Here is a 15760-nt window from a genome sequence, read left to right as displayed (position 1 = left end):
TAGACTTAAGCATTGTTTCGAAAGGTGTTAGAACTGATATATTTGCCATCTTCGACTCCATCTATATAGAATATGTTAAACATAGGGCCTGGATTGTTATATTTGATGGCCCATGGGTTCAGTGGTCTGTGACTCTACCCAAGCGTTCCACAATACTTGGCCTTTCTTCATTGGCTTCTCCAAGAAAACCCACGAGAAATGACTAGCAAACTTAATACATAGCTCTGACAGACGGTAGTGTACATGACTTTGAAAAACGTTCTCGAGGGTACACTATTTTGTAGTGGGTTACGATCGGATGGTGCTTATTGTTCTATCCCATCTTACCCGTGACGGTTGGTCTACGGCTAGGACAGACCTCACACTTACGAAGGCGTGATATAGAACGGCTTAAAAAGCGGACCAACGGCGCCTCAGTAGACGACCCCCGAAAACCAATATTGCACCGAATACGAGCTCACCCGGAGGAGCCGACGGAAACGGTTGGAACATTATCATGTGTGCTTTTTAAGGTTATATTTGCAGGATATAACAAAGCCAATATAGTGTATATAGATATATATAGTGTATATTAGTCTTTAAATAGCTCTGTACGCCGCATACCCCTAGGGAGGTCTGCGAGGGCTAGCCCTTCCCCCTCGCCCCGGCATTAAATATACCAGCCAACCAACCAACCATGACGGTTGGTTGTACATACTGCAAGGGAACCTATACTACATTACCTCCTTGCTTTCGAACGTTCCATAGAGGCACTTATATCACGTACCCAAAAACCGGGCTGGTATTTCTAGGTATAATCACTGCATATACCGCATACGGTTAACCACCTATGCGGAATGTACACCGGGTCTCTTACATAGTAGAAGTGGACAATGTAGCTGAGACATGTGGACGCTGAAGGGCCGCTAAGCTCCATTCTATCTTAAGGCATAGAGAGAATAATAAGTACCGCGCGATCTACACGTTTCAATCTGACAAGAAACAATCTTCAAAGACGTTTGCAAGCTCCTTTGCTCGCCAGATTTGCCAAACCCGGTCGGCAGCTGGTTTTGGACTAGAATTGTATACTGCTGGGCCGTTCAATTTCTCTGAAGCCTGGGTTTCCTAACTGTTAAATCAAGAGTGCGAGCTGTGTCGTTAGCACGAGTATCGTGGGGTCCGAACGACATCTATTAATAGCAATGCCACGTCTGATACCTACCTATATTAAGCATGTATAAACTAACTGTCACGGCCCCGTTAGGTAGCATATCACTGTCTTAGCTTAACCTAGTCCCTATGATTAGGACATAGTATATTACGACTAAAATCTACATCGCCCTATATTATATAAACGACCTGCCAAAACATAAACGAGCCAAGTAGTTGATGACGGTTGCGTCTTCGCTGGAGGAGGAGGGAATAAATAAGCCAATACTGGTTTAAGTATTGGAAGACAAGCTGTTACTACAGCAATAGATAATTCAATGTTGGCCCAGAAGAAGATAGGCGATATGTAGTCTAGTTATAAAGATGTTTTAGTAGCCGGACGTTGCAATATGTTCTCGTAGATACGTACATGTGTCATCGTTAGGGAAGATAAGATACAGCGAATTCACTTCCAATGACTGGACAAGCCAAGAAATGCTGACGGCGACAACGCTAAAAGGACTTATTAGCGACTAGTGTTCTTCGGGATTATTGGGAAACAAATACTTGCATTGCACCCAGCAGCAACATTCCAAGTACTCCGAGCCTATCCCTCCAAGGCAGGTTTACACGTAAGACAATGGGAATAGGCATAGCTAGGATGAGAATATCAAATATCATATCAGTGACGAGGGTGGAAAGAAACACGGCGGCTTCATCGACGCATTTATTGTTATAATATGGTTCTATCAACGGTGTGATAGGATAACAGCTATAACAAAAGTCAGCAATTGCTTTTCTATCAAATGGTTTTAAGAATGTCAAACATGTCTCAGGAGCACTGACTCCTCGTCCATCTTGATTAAGAAATATTGACACTGAAGATAGGCTAAAAGGGGAAAAGAAAGAAAACGGTATTACTCACATGAATAGATTAGCGAAGAAGGATATAGACCATGCGCCGAGAAGTCCAATCATGGCATAGGCGGCCCATTGGAAAAGGCGAATATTATGAAAGATTCCATCGTAGAAGACGAGGATCGATGATTTCACAAGCCCGAAGCCGATGGGACTAAGGACATTGACGGCGAGCTTAGTATAGGAGAGTATATCGTTAGGTATGTCTATTGGTGATGCGGTCTGGTCTGTCCCACTGCTCACCCTTTCGTAGACCAGGAACCCTGGATGATCCAGGATAGGTCGGCCATGAGACCCAAGATTTTGATGTTTACCTAGTTTCCCGTCGATAGTAGCTGTGAAACTCTTAGCTACCGAGTTCAAGATAGCCATGTAGGAGACCAATAGCTTACCGTAGAGCTGTAAAGCGCAACAAGTATATGCAACGAGCAGCCCATTCTTTGTTTCACTATTTCATTACATCAACATATTCCCATAACCAATTATATACTTCTTCCAATCCCTAACTCTGACGTCTCTAAACATCCTGAAATTAGCCCGTTTCTACCCACAACATATATCTCTAATATGGCCAACTTGATTGCCGATTACATTGTCGTGGGCGGTGGCCTCACTGGATGTGTCGTGGCCTCACGTCTCAGTCAGAACGGCAGGGATGTTATTTTGCTATAAGCAGGGCCCGATGAAACCAATAACCCGGCTGCTGAATTCTTCTTAAGTGGTCTGTCGCTCCAAGGCGACGAACTTGACTACGCTTATACAAGTGAGCCCGTACCCACTACAGCTGACCGCGTGCACCGCCTCAGCGCCGGTAAGGCTCTGGGCGGAGGGACTGCCATCAACTTTGGCGGTTGGCTTCGAGGAGATGCTGCCGACTACGACGAATGGGCTGAAGTGGCTGGGGACAAGTGCTGGAGTTACGAAGGCCTCAATCTTTGGTTTGTAAAGTCGGAGAACTTCTATGACTCTAATGCAGACCCTCAAGAGCATGGCTTCAACGGGTCTATGTACGTCACTTCAATTGCCGCCGCCGAAGAGGGACAACGTAAATACCCTCTTCGAGAAATCGTTAAGAACGCATGGGCCGAGCTTGGAGTCTCCCACAATGTTCACAGAAAGAATGGCGCCAGTACCGGTGTGAACGAAATGCACGAGAACTGCAGCAAAAAGGGCATGCGACAGCCGTCCAACGTTGTTTATCCACTCAACCACGTCAAGGTCTTTACCAATACCCCCGTATATAGAATCATTTTTGGTGATACCAAAAAAGCTACTGGCGTGGAACTGGTAGACAGCCGCAAAGTTACGGCGCGAAAGCAGGTCATCGTCTCTGCTGGCTCTTATCAGACTCCTAAAATTCTCATGCCCTCAGGTATCGGTCCATCAGCCGACCTCGCCAAACATGGCATTCCTCTAGTACACGAATCTCCATACGCTGGTCAAAGTCTCTATGACCACTATGCAATCCATCTCGCCTATCGTTTGCGCAACCCCTTGCTCGGGTACGCTTTTGGAAGCGCTGGTTTTTCATATCCTGCCTTTCTAAAAGGGCTTCCGTGGGACTGGATTGCTAATCAGCCTCTCCCAGAGAAAATTCTCTCCAAGAACCAGAATAAGACTAAACCAGGCTGGGAAAAGCAAAATGTCTACGAGGTCCTTACTGCTTATGTTGTACCAGGCATTCCTGGTATTCCCATTGATGGTAGCCATATTTCTACTTCAACAATGCTACTCCTTCCCACATCCCGCGGCAAGGTTACAATTCGATCTAGCTCACCGACGGACCTCCCATCCGTGCAACCAAATTATCTCTCGACCCAGATGGATCGTGATGCTCTTGTTCATGCTGTTCGTACAACTATAAAGCTCCTAACGGCAACTGCAAATCTGAAGCCCATCATCGAGGGTGAATCGCCACCTGTTCAAGAAGGTCTGGAAGGGTTAACTCCGCTTATTGTGGATACAAGCGATGAAGAGATACTAGAAAGACTCCAGCGGATTGGAGAGCAGCACCAACATTCCGGCGGTACCGCGGCCATGGGCACGGTAGTTGATGGGGAAGGTAAAGTCTTAGGCGTCACGGGACTCAGGATTGTCGACGCAAGTATCATTCCAGTACCCCTGGGCGGGCACCTGCAAGCTACGATGTATGCCATGGCCGAGCAGCTTGCCAGCATGATTCTTGCAGATTCTTGACGTGAAAAATATGGATGAAGTGGAGAGACCTTTGGGAATTAGCTTTATTCCCCTATGTCTCTGTATTCTTCACTCATTATTTCATACACGCTCTTTCGTGCAATATCTCATTGTTATCAAACCCTTCCTATTCAAATAACACGTAGTATGGCCGATAACCATATAATGTGAGATTAAGGAGGGCTCTTTTCAAGCATGCAGTATTCAGTGGGCCTTGTAAGCAGCGGTGCCAACTGGAGGTAGTCAAGCAAAAAGTCTCGACGCTTTACGATCTGATAGCCTAACTTCGTCTACCATTCTTTCAAGCGGATTTTGAATGGGTACTCGAAATGTTCAGGAAATAGGACGTCAATTTGGGCGATGACAAGTCCAGAATCCCCTAACTCACTGAGGCAACACTGCTAAGCAAATACGAGCAGGTCCTGACCAAATCCGTTACTACGTAGCTCGGCCACGACTGCTAATAGGCCGAATTCGGCGCGGGATTCACTAGGTTTCCCAATAGCAATATAGCCTAGAGGAATACAACTACCAGGCACTTATGTTGTGACGCGACTGCTAGTTCGACAGGTCGTACGAGAGTTGCTACGTCTTGCGCCGACATTCGTAGGTAGCCGGGTTTAAAAATATCAGCCTCGGTTAGTAGATGAGGGCGGGATTTCAATTATGACATCCTGGCCCAACTTCATCGGTGGGTCTGGCAGTCTGCCCCTAACGAGCGCCGAGAGCAGGCTAACGGGAGAGGTTATAGATCGTCTCGAGATGACTTCCATAACATCTGTATCGTGTTGGGCCATGATGCAGCTGTTTGATATATGAAGACTATAAGATGACATGTGTTATATGATAGTTGACTATAATTCAAACATAATGTCTTGGTTAGACTGAACGAGGAGTCAAGTCTGATATACTTAAGGTGTTCTATTACACGATGCCCGACTTAAGTGCGAAATAGCTCCGTCCCAGTTACATGAGTCACTTATATACATACATAGGTACCTAGGGAACAGGCTTGAGTATACTAGCAATTCCCTAGATACGCTATGTTCATAATGAAGAGAGCACAATGCAATCAATTCAGAAGCGGCATGGTATGAGTAATTCTTATGATCAAGTCAGTCAATGGATCCCAGTTAGCCTCATTTATCCTTGACTATACGTTGTCAGTCTAGAATTCATGTGGAACAAGTTTACATTATAGATGGCACTTCACTTGTCACTCCAAGTATCTGTCATTGTATGTTGAGTTAATAATGAATGTCTTGGTAGGCTTAAAGAATAGGTAAATATATTGAACTCCAAGCTTTGTTTTTCTACTTCAAAGTATTAAGCTACCTCTTAATCCGTCTCGAAAATGCTAGCCGTTTCTCTCAACAACGCTAAATCAATAAGACCCATTATCCGGCCATCGAGCCGTCTCACATTTTCATCCCAGTACCAATACACGCCGCATGCTGCTATCGTTATAATGATCTGCGCGATTCCCAGACCCATTGTAGCCATCTTAAGATCACCCCACGAAAGAACACTATTAGGGAGGCCTAGTATAAGGGCACCTGCAACAATATTGCGGAAACACGTAAGACTACCGTGCATATCCGCTGTGTTGCGCAGGCAAACTCCAAGATTCGCCGAAGTGAAAGCTGTAGATCGCTGGATGACGGGCCAGAACGTGCTGTCCAGAGCCAGAGACCCAGCCGCCAGGAGTCCGAGAAGGAAGGACACTACTGCGAGGCTGACCTGATCTAAGCTAGAGCCCCATGGCATGGCGAAGGGCATTGCTGAGATATCTGCAGACATTTCCATCGATCCAGAGACGTAGAGGCCAAACCCTAACATCCCAATTGAAGCAAAGGTAGTACCAATAACAAGCGTTATGAGATGGACAATTCGCGAAAAGCGCTTAATAACTGAAGGAAAGGCAAGCGCAACAGCTATAGGGGTAGCAAGGAGAAAGGGGACTGTCATTAAGAATCCGATAGACGTCGAAGATAACATGAAAGGAAGGGGGGAAAAGAGCATCGAAAGCGAGTGTAGTATGCTCCAGAAACCAGCATATGGTAGAAGGGTCACAGCAAAAAGGAGTGCGGTCGTCGGTGCGATTATGGCTCGGGGGGCTTGCAATATTAGTGGGAGGTTGATTTCGTTCGCCCGGTATGACCAAGGCTTCATCTTAGCAATGTACTTCATAGCAGCTTCTTTTGTGTATGTTATGTTCGGCCAGAGCGACTGGGAACGTTGAATGGTTGGTATCTGGACGTCCAATGTGGCACGATCGTACATCGTCTCTGGAGCGCCCAGCACAAGCAATAAGATGGAGAGCGTTAAGAAGGCGCTCATAATCTCGAACTGCAACTCGAATCCCCTAGGACCAGCTGAAGCAATAATGCCGCCAAGGAGCGGAGAGCCCAGCATAGTTGCGACTGAGATAGCATAATAAAGGATAATCTTAGATTGCCTCTCATGCTCCTGAACAGGCGAATTAGCACATGTAATCCGAAGGGAAACCGTATAGGAGTTTTACTAACAAAATATGTATCGTATATCGACCCAAGGACCAGAGTATCGAAGGCGCCCCAGCCCAACCCCTGGAATATTCTCGCCGCCATATTCTGCGCCAGATCCCCCCTCACTCTTGTGTTCCAAGCAGTCCCTATAAATATCATCACCATTGAAATCAAATATACCGGCCTCTTGCCCCATATCCTCGATATTATTAAAGAAGCTAACCCCGTTATCGCAGAAACCATTAATGGAGCGGCGGTTAAGGCCACCACTGCCGTATATGAGGCCAATTCCTCCATTGCAATAACACTGTTTACGCTAATATAAGCCGTCTTCATCGTTCCCACTAGTGCGACCATAGAAAGCAACGCTCCTAGATTCAGATGCTTCTTCCATAACGGCCAATTCAAAGGATCATCGGGATCCTCACTGGGTTGTGGAGACAGTTCGATGTTCGCATGTTTTCCTGTACCGTACTTAATAGTCCGTTTCGACCCTGTAGTCGAATATGACATCGCAGTTTCTGTAGTTGCCGCAGTGGCTGCGGTCTCCGGCCTAAGATCCCTTAATATCGGCCTCGGAGGGCGCTCCCCCATCGACGAAAGGCCTAACGATAACCTGCCATCACTTCCATTCCCATCTAGCGTCGTCAGCAACGATTCTAGCGTGCTCGAATTTGTTGATGCTCGATTAATATTTGACCCCTCGGTCTTCTCATTACGATATGAGGGCAAGGGCAATGGCGAAGGCGGCGGTAGAGGCGGGAGCGTCTTCTCATAATTAATTGGCGGCTTTGATGTTGCGAGTAGACTCTTCTGCGGATTTGATATCTCAACCATCGGCCCTAACGATCCCATAGCGGCGATTGTTGCTATCTAGCCCCTCCTCTGACGACGGACCCCTCACTAAAACTTTCAACCCGACCAGCAATTAATCGATGGGGGTAATTAAGAGGTATAACAGGTAACAAAGGGCTACCAGGCCCACGAAGATCTACTTCGAAGAAATGAAAGCGTAATAAAATGTTAATACAATATTGAAGATAGTAAACACCACATTGGTGTTGCAAATGTAAAGATCAACTACCAAAGAGATACTCGTGGAACCAAACTCAGTCCTCATCTACCGGCAGGGTGGCACGGACACTTGCTATGTGAGATCGCCATAGAGCTTCATGGGTATCGCGGACGCTAGTCAGTGTGAACAAGGATATTATTTGCTGTATCTCAGAATATGGCTCGGGTTTGGTGAGCCCGGCTCACTAGCGAAACAGCCCAGAGTTAAGTGGTTAAGTGAGCCCTTGATAATAACTTGATTAAACCGAACAGGATCCTGTTGTCATCATTCCTGATCCCCCTCCGAGTCATCCATCGATTGTTCTTGTGATCACGAGGTGAGTGGCTTATGATAGTCTTAGGATCTATGAGATATGTAGAGTGCGAATCCCAGGATGTCAACGGCGTGAAAGGATCCAAGTCTGCCAAGCCAGAATCTTTCCTTCTGCACAACATCTTACCTACAGTGTCATTTTCAAGCAGCAAGAAAAGGTCTTTCAGTAAGAATCACAGAATGTTACTTACATACCTCTTAATCCCTTAGCCAGATCAACATGATATTTTACTTGCAGTTTAGATCTGGACCAACAGAATAGATCAAGGACCAAGATAAAGAAAAGGAAGAGAAGAAGAAAAAAAGCTCAGAGCGATTCGGCACATCCCGATCAGCGCTCGGACCAGTGTGAAACTCGCCTGACGCAGGGCGTACGTCGCGGATCATCCCACGCTGCATCAACAAAGAGAGATTACCTACCACACCGGCCAGCTATGTAAATGCAAGTCCAACTCCAAACCGGACGAGCAAACACTTAACTACCAAAAACATGTTTAAGTTGTTGGTCCGCTTTCTTATCGTTATGGGCCAGAGTACATATCTGACAGGCCATCCGTCGTAAGATGGCCATATGCTATGCTAAGTACACGTACCCAAATCAAGTCTTCTTCCATGTGAAAGTGGCCCTAGCACAGTTGAACCTCATCGTCCCATACGATCGGAGAATTAATGATAGGGCCGGTAATCCTCGAAGCAGATGCTAACGCACGTATTTATGTATAAGTGAACATATCATCTGGCTATGTGTGCGCTAGTGTATGATTCGGTCTAGACTCGGTATGCGCCTAGGCCGCGATCCATGCAGGAACGACGCAGCCAGTACCGGACGGCAACGGGCATAACCGGGTAGGGAGGCGAGGGTGAGCCTCCGATAGGTGAACCGGACTAGCTGGAATCTACACATGTAAAATGTATATGTAGGTTGGGTACCTAATGTACATTTATGCATGGCTTTGTCTTGAATTTGCTCATATATCGTCTCGCGCTCGTCACGGCCCGCAGAGTTGGCGGTGAGACTTGCTGTTGCTGTAAGTGACATATCACCGATAAAGAGCCGTAGATAATGTAGCATACGTATCTCGATGTCTTTCAACGATGCCGGCTTAATTATACCCGAGTTGTCGTCAACTTTCTCGTACGATGACCAAATATGAATCGATTCCCAAAGCCAGTACTACTCTTAGGGTAGTCCATTGTCTCAACGTGCTAGACTCGTGAAATGGGGATATGTATATGGGAATATTTATAATTCTAAGTTACTATAGCCAATTTCTAATTCTATAAGGCTCATCTTCGAAATAGAACCCCCAACTATGTATGTGCGGTTTATATAAAATCCAAGCACACCATTAAAGGCAAAACCATATCGCCGAATCGCATGGTCCGGCACATGTCAATCCTCATGTCCCTGTATTATACCCATAACATTAAATATCGTATCTCATTAAAGTCCGTACCGCAATTCGTGGCGCTCTACATAACGAACGTCGTAACCATCGACCGAAACAGTCGTTCTGACGGGATGGCGCATTGTAGAAAGCTATTACAGGGCTGGTAAACCGTGCCGGTACCTGGAAAATAAACGGCTCCTAAAATGTCAAGATATGTGAGTCAATGTTCTTCAATCTAAAAAGTAGTGGATCTCCAACCAAGGATGGTCGGGAGTGTTGAGCACGGCCAGGATCAGCCAATGCAGCTCGCGTTGGTTGGTTGATTTCCATCTCGGGTACGGTTCGGTCCACTGGGCCAACATTATCCCCTTCGCACCGACGGAACATGCTCAACAGCTTTGTTGGTTGTGTCGCATCACGGTTTGATCCGCGAATGTGGCTCTCATGTCTCGTAGCCAGCCCATAGATGGACTAGCTATTGGGTTGTTAAGGTTGATAGCAACTTTCGTTCGGTAGCAAGAATCTGAAATAATGACCGAGTCCTGATATTTTCATCTTGGATACTCTCAATGTTGAATGGCCGTAGCTCTTCACATGGATGCAATTACGACTGCTTTACCTGCATGAGTTTCTTCTCGAGTTTCAGATGACTCGAAGCTGAGAAGTAGCCAGTTTGCTCTTATAAGCAACTCTGCGATGATTTTGTAAGCTTGTGATGAATGATTAAATATTAATTCTTTGGATTAACATACCTTGGTACTCTAATGTATATGAAACCGAAGGCTCATCATCTCGACCGAAGAGGACAGGTGCTGGTATGCTCTCGTCCTCGACAACTCGGAATCTTATGCCGGCGGTCTTTGACGAATCTGTCCAGAGGATGGTCCGTTCATCTGAGCCCGAACCCGCTTGCTGTTGCGTCCTTACTGCCGCCTTCGCTGCCTCGTTCAACCAGTCACGCCATACACGGACCACGTTATCGGTGATGTTGGCAAAGCTGGAAAACAAGCCGCGTCGGGGTCCCACTTTAACCAGGTTGGTTATTGTGCATAGTTGGGAGAATAGTTCGCCAGAGTCCAGGGAAATCTCGTGCGACGGCATCTGGACAATCTGTCCCGCTGCCTTTTCGGAGTCGAGGTATGGGCGAAAGCGCGCGTATATGTTGTTGAGCTCTCCGAGGTTAGCAACTTCGCCGGCCTCGGCGAGTCCATGCATCCCTTCGAATTCGCAGTGTAGCGAAGGCGTACTAAGCTTCTCGCTTGGGTGGAAGCTTTCAAGAATCACTTCGTGATCCTCAAGCCTCGATGTTTCCACAAGGCGCGTATAGTGCACTCGGCCAACGAGTCCATAGAACCGGCGGCAGACAGCAGCAAGGGGCAACAGCGAGCGGGTCGGGAAATTACTCAGAACATTGATAATGATCTTTCGGGTGGGTGTTAATATTTTCCAAAGTTGACTAAGTCATGTCAGATTATAAGGGATCTCATACCTCGTTCGGGAGGGAATCTATCGAGAGATGGGAGTGAGCCATGACGTGCGATATGGGCAAGAGCAAAGATACGTAGTAAGGGTCAACAGAAAGACAAAAGCACGTCGTCGTAGCCTCAAAGGAAAACCTAGACACGTACTACCAAGACCGAAGGACTATTTATATCAAGCTGTTCGGGACCCTTGGCTGGGATATTCGGGATGTGGGTGGACCTAATGCGGCCACGACGGCCAATGTAAACGGCGAATTACGGCCTAGGCCAACGCGACGACGGTCCTTGCTTGTATACCCAGTCGAATTTGAGGCTCTGATAATGTCGGTCTGCGATCTTAGCGCAATCAGATGTTGTAGATCGACCGCGTTACCGAACGAAAGCCGACGATGTACGTAGAGGCTCAGCCGTTACATAACCACGCCAGATCAGGCGAGTTTGTCGCTTGACTCCTTAAGCGTACCCGGTTTGCTCCGAGATAACTTTCCCCCTTGCGTGATATAGAAAATTTTGATAATACATACGATATGAGCTGAGTTTTTTTTATGGGGTTTCTTTTTTCTTTGGTAAGTCTTTCAGCTGGTCTATGTATTGAATATGACTTGAGTGAGATAATAACACCGAAGAACCGTTTCTTTAAGACGTTTGGAACAATATTGACGATGGTTATGTTTTCGCCACATTTCCAACGGCCGTTATCGTCGGCCTTATCTTAATGGACACAGTGAATTAGGTGTTATTATTACTATAGGGACTGTATAATCGTCGACCTTAGGTACTATTAGAGTAAGGTATCATTCAGGGGAAATCCTCTTTTTTGCATATTGCTCTTTGCATATTGCTTCGATGTAATCATGCTATCTTCGAGAGACAGAGATTGGTCATGCGCATATTTTAATTGGTTAATAGGTTAGGTATGTATTCTTTTGCCGATACATGTGTCTCTTCTTAAGCTATTAGGCCTACTAGGAGACAAGATAACCCGAAAGTGCCAAGGCCGAGTTGATACCTCCCAGGAGCCAGGGCCGAATTTATTCCTTGAATGTTCCTTAAAAGTTATCCAGCGATCCGTGAGCTTAATTAGACGTATGTAGAAGCGTATGCGATTCAATCACTTTTCATTATACTGCATATACATTTACTACCATGACCGTTTATAATAGGTGCTATTTCGTAGGTCCGTCACCAAGTTACCTTGAATGCTGCCTGTCCACAGCAGGCCGAGTCCTAACATTTTAAATGCTTTAATGTAGACATGCAATTCATCACGATCAATAGAGAAATATGGGGGTAAGTGTTTTCAGCCACTTGCGATACTGTCAGTCTTCTAAATATGTCAACCCTCTCAACTACATGTAGGTTACAAGCCTAGATACCTCCCATGTATCAACGGAGCCTCATATTGCCCCCCACCAACATGACCCGACCGTCGACTTAATAAAGGCACCAATATCGTTGATCTCATGTAATAATTTGCACCAATGCGCGAGATCGCGGTAAAGCTTCCAGATAACTTCATTTGCGGCAGCCTGCATTGTCTACACTGCGGCATCGCCCTGCTTATACGACTTCTGCTCACATGCATTGCCATGTCCGAGGGATATTAGCGTGCATTGTGGCGTTTGCCAAGGGCGGGAGGTAAAGAGGACCCCAAAAATAAGAATTCCGTGAGCCTTAACTGGTGGATCTTAATAACTTCATTGATAGATTCCACTGTGGTGAATGGATCGCCTTCATCAATTTCCATATCGTCGCCATGGCTTGCCTCTTTTATAGCTCTATGACATGGCAAATAGCCAGACTTCCTGACAACGCTGTATAATAGACAGGTAGTCAAGGGCAAGCAGCATACAGAGCGACATGGCACAGCCTTAGTCAAGCCACTTAATAGTCACATTCTGCGGTGAAACTATCAAGACTTTTTCAGCGTATAAGCTGCTCTGGTTCTACAACATATTACACCAACCCCCAGATCTGGGCCTCTTTCCGATACTCTAGATTGGAGTTACAGGCGATATTAAGGCATAGGAGAGCGACAGGGTTTCGCCGTGGGAAATATGAAGCGAGCGTTGGGCAGCAATTGTTGGAATGTTTCGACTGCTTGAAATTAGGCCGGACTCAAGGAGCTCGCTCCCTAACTTCTTCCCATTTGGGCCTAATCGACGGAGGGTAATTCTACTGCGAGAATGAGCCGTTGTAGGCTTAACAGTATACGCATTCGAATCACTTCAGTTGCTTCGATCCGGGGGTGATAGATCGACACGCCATTCAGTTTGCAATTTTTTTAAGGAGATGGTCTACGAGAGCTTTTTAGAATTAACTATAGATTGATGTGACCTAGAGTTATACAAGCGAAACCCATGTCTAGAAAACATAGCTGAAGAAGACGTAGTGAGGTCAGAGTTCCAACACAGACAACAAGACGTATTGGGTATTCGTTTGGCTTATTCTTGACTAACCTAGCATATTATTCTTAACGGGCTAATAATGAGCTTGTTTGTGGTGTTCCGGAACACAACTTATTGATAGTGGGGCATACAAGCCTCAAAGAGTCTAGACAAGTGCATGCAGGTAAGGGATTCAATACATATGTAGGTATATATAACTCCAAATGCGAGTTTCCTTGGCGTAAAGTGGACATATTTGAATATAATGCTATACCTTTCTAAGCATTAATATCTATATTCTAGAAGGCTTGTTGATATGTATATGTGTCGCTATCTATTGTTTGGGTTGTTTTCAGTAACAAGGCCAAGCCCATTCTCGATCATAGTCTCACAGAAAATAAGTATCGCACTTAAAACTATCGATACTATCAACGAAGACCCTTTAGGATGACGGGGCTCGCGCATATACTGGGACGCCTAAATTATAATAATTGTTTCCAGTTAGTCCATCATATGTAACCTTTCGCCACTTGGAGTTATTCCCCTAAACGAATTCCAATATAATGCGCCTATAATACATCTCATATTCCTTATATAGTTAGGTACCTAGGTAGGCATAAGAGTATAAGTGTGTTTGCAGGTATCTGTATGTCTGTCTTAAATGGGCGCGAGTCTTTAACTAAACTGATGTTAACGAATAAAGGCCACGCAGTTACGAATTTGCCGAACTGCTAAACCTGTTTTTCACAGTTCGGCAATGATACGGCTTCGGTGTTGGTAGTTTATTTTAAATATAGGAGCATCTAACATGCTGTATTTCCGGAAACAAAGAACTAACAACTTGGGAAGTTGGATTTAGTGTAGGGTATAGTTCCAACATGCTTTTTCGCGTAATAAATACCGAAACGACTACGTTAGGTATATTATTAGGTACGTTGGCACCAATATAATGTTGCAGTTACTACATGAGACAGTGTTATGTTTAAGTCTTTCTGCAGTTATTGGCTCTTCCCAATCAATAGCCTTCGATTAACTACCCTGCCACACTTATCAACAAGAAACCAAGCAATGAAATCAAGTTTAGTGAGGTGCCTGAGACCAACCGTGTGGCCTAGTCTAATCCTCCGACTATTACTGTGTCTAATCAATGTTATGCGATCGCAGAGACTAGCTGCCTGCCAACGCGGCACGCACAGTAGGTTTTCTACCGAAATAAAACTAGTCTCCCAAGATCTCGATGTCTACACATAGGTAATTTTGTTCATGAGTACTTCCATGAGACGATCATCGGCAGCAAGCGCTATTTATGGGCGATCTAAAATTAATTAGGTAATCTTGGTTATGTTATACCGTATCAGTAAATTCATTAGCCAACCATCTTCCCGCCGGTAAGCTCGTTTTCCGGACAGGAACAGTGGCAATACGATGGATTTGAACAGATGTTCCCCCTGTTACCTCGCAAAAAATGCTATCGACCGAGTAATCCCGCATTGGGCTATTCCTTGCTGCTACTATGACCCTCCTCATTCTTTCTGGCTCAAAAATGCGAGCCTAAAATCCTATGGCTCTTTACTTTGATGCACACTCATGCTCGGATCGTATGGCTTTGCCTTTGATAGTTAGGCTATTTTACAACCCAACTAGTGCCAATGCTGCTTTCGTATCTCGTGGTCAGTTTCGGCTTAGCTTTGGGCGTGGTTACATTGTTAGGTGTGGGATATGTCATGGTTATAGGAATTCCGTGCTTCTTGGGGGTTTGAGTATCTCCTTGTTATTGCTCGGTTGAAGTTCGCTAGATGATGCATGTGATAGATATCCATGATATCAGACTGGCACGTGTCCGATTTGCCTCTTAAAACCTAACAGCATCTCACTGTAGTGAACTTCCCCTATTTAGGCACCTGAAGTAATAAGTCCTCCTAATATTGTTGCTAACTTCACCTGACAGGAGTAAAGCTAGGCAGGTAGGCAATTTAGGTCTACGCTTGCTTCACCTGACAAAGCTTTTAGGCGGCACCGTGCCGTACTACTATGATCCAAGTAAAAGCGCCAGGCTTGGCGACCCTCGTCGTTTCTGATGTACGGCAGCGCCATCTGCGGCAGATTGCAGCCACCGTGCATAAACTACCTTGTACCTTGAGCAGACGAGCTCATGCAGTGACCGACGATCATATCTGGCATCAGTGGTCAATATGGGCGATGAGATGCTTTTTAATCACGATAGAATCACTGTCGTCACTTTGTTGGGGTCAATATCGTGCGTTATCTCCTTTTAGGGTCGAATAGATGCATCTAAATAGCTTCCCAAACCAGGTACCGAAATCTTGACATACCCTCCCGACGTGTCACTGCGGTAGTGCCGCAG

At 45.7% G+C, this 15760-nt stretch overlaps 4 protein-coding genes across 4 annotated transcripts; 1 reads left to right on the top strand and 3 right to left on the bottom strand.

Moving 5' to 3' along the window:
• Positions 1–2049: 2049 nt before the first annotated feature.
• Positions 2050–2418, bottom strand: F4813DRAFT_386130 (uncharacterized protein; the record flags this gene model as incomplete). The annotated part of the gene is made up of 1 exon (XM_049246373.1): positions 2050–2418. One exon carries the CDS (start codon positions 2416–2418, stop codon positions 2050–2052), a length of 369 nt encoding a protein of 122 aa, XP_049102681.1.
• A 195-nt stretch (positions 2419–2613) lies between these two features.
• On the top strand, positions 2614–4242 carry F4813DRAFT_399996 (putative GMC oxidoreductase; the record flags this gene model as incomplete). The annotated part of the gene is made up of 2 exons (XM_049248224.1): positions 2614–2686; positions 2723–4242. 2 exons carry the CDS (start codon positions 2614–2616, stop codon positions 4240–4242), a joined length of 1593 nt encoding a protein of 530 aa, XP_049102680.1.
• A 1338-nt stretch (positions 4243–5580) lies between these two features.
• F4813DRAFT_378979 (MFS general substrate transporter) lies at positions 5581–7343 on the bottom strand (the record flags this gene model as incomplete). Its single annotated transcript, XM_049245393.1, has 2 exons — positions 5581–6711; positions 6771–7343. The coding sequence occupies 2 exons, from the start codon at positions 7341–7343 to the stop codon at positions 5581–5583; spliced, it is 1704 nt and encodes a 567-aa protein (XP_049102679.1).
• A 2672-nt stretch (positions 7344–10015) lies between these two features.
• Positions 10016–11326, bottom strand: F4813DRAFT_261891 (uncharacterized protein). Its single transcript, XM_049240258.1, has 3 exons — positions 11017–11326; positions 10280–10949; positions 10016–10218 (listed from the first exon to the last, which is right to left on the bottom strand). Exons 1-3 carry the CDS (start codon positions 11056–11058, stop codon positions 10118–10120), a joined length of 813 nt encoding a protein of 270 aa, XP_049102678.1. The 5' UTR covers positions 11059–11326; the 3' UTR covers positions 10016–10117.
• Positions 11327–15760: the final 4434 nt, after the last annotated feature.

The sequence above is a fragment of the Daldinia decipiens genome, assembly GCF_022478715.1.
Source record: "Daldinia decipiens strain CBS 113046 unplaced genomic scaffold F4813scaffold_5, whole genome shotgun sequence".
Taxonomy (NCBI): Eukaryota; Fungi; Ascomycota; class Sordariomycetes; order Xylariales; family Hypoxylaceae; genus Daldinia; species Daldinia decipiens.
Note: the sequence above shows the minus strand (reverse complement) of the source record. Positions and strands in the feature narration are given on the sequence as shown.

What these genes read in the sequence shown, in the direction of transcription:
- F4813DRAFT_261891 (XM_049240258.1), bottom strand. Translation starts at nt 11,058, where the DNA reads ATGGCTCACTCCCATCTCTCGATAGATTCCCTCCCGAACGAG. An exon ending in TAGATTCCCTCCCGAACGAG is followed by an intron (nt 10,950 to 11,016) that starts GTATGAGATCCC and finishes CCCACCCGAAAG; the next exon opens with ATCATTATCAATGTTCTGAG. An exon ending in ATATACATTAGAGTACCAAG is followed by an intron (nt 10,219 to 10,279) that starts GTATGTTAATCC and finishes AAATCATCGCAG; the next exon opens with AGTTGCTTATAAGAGCAAAC.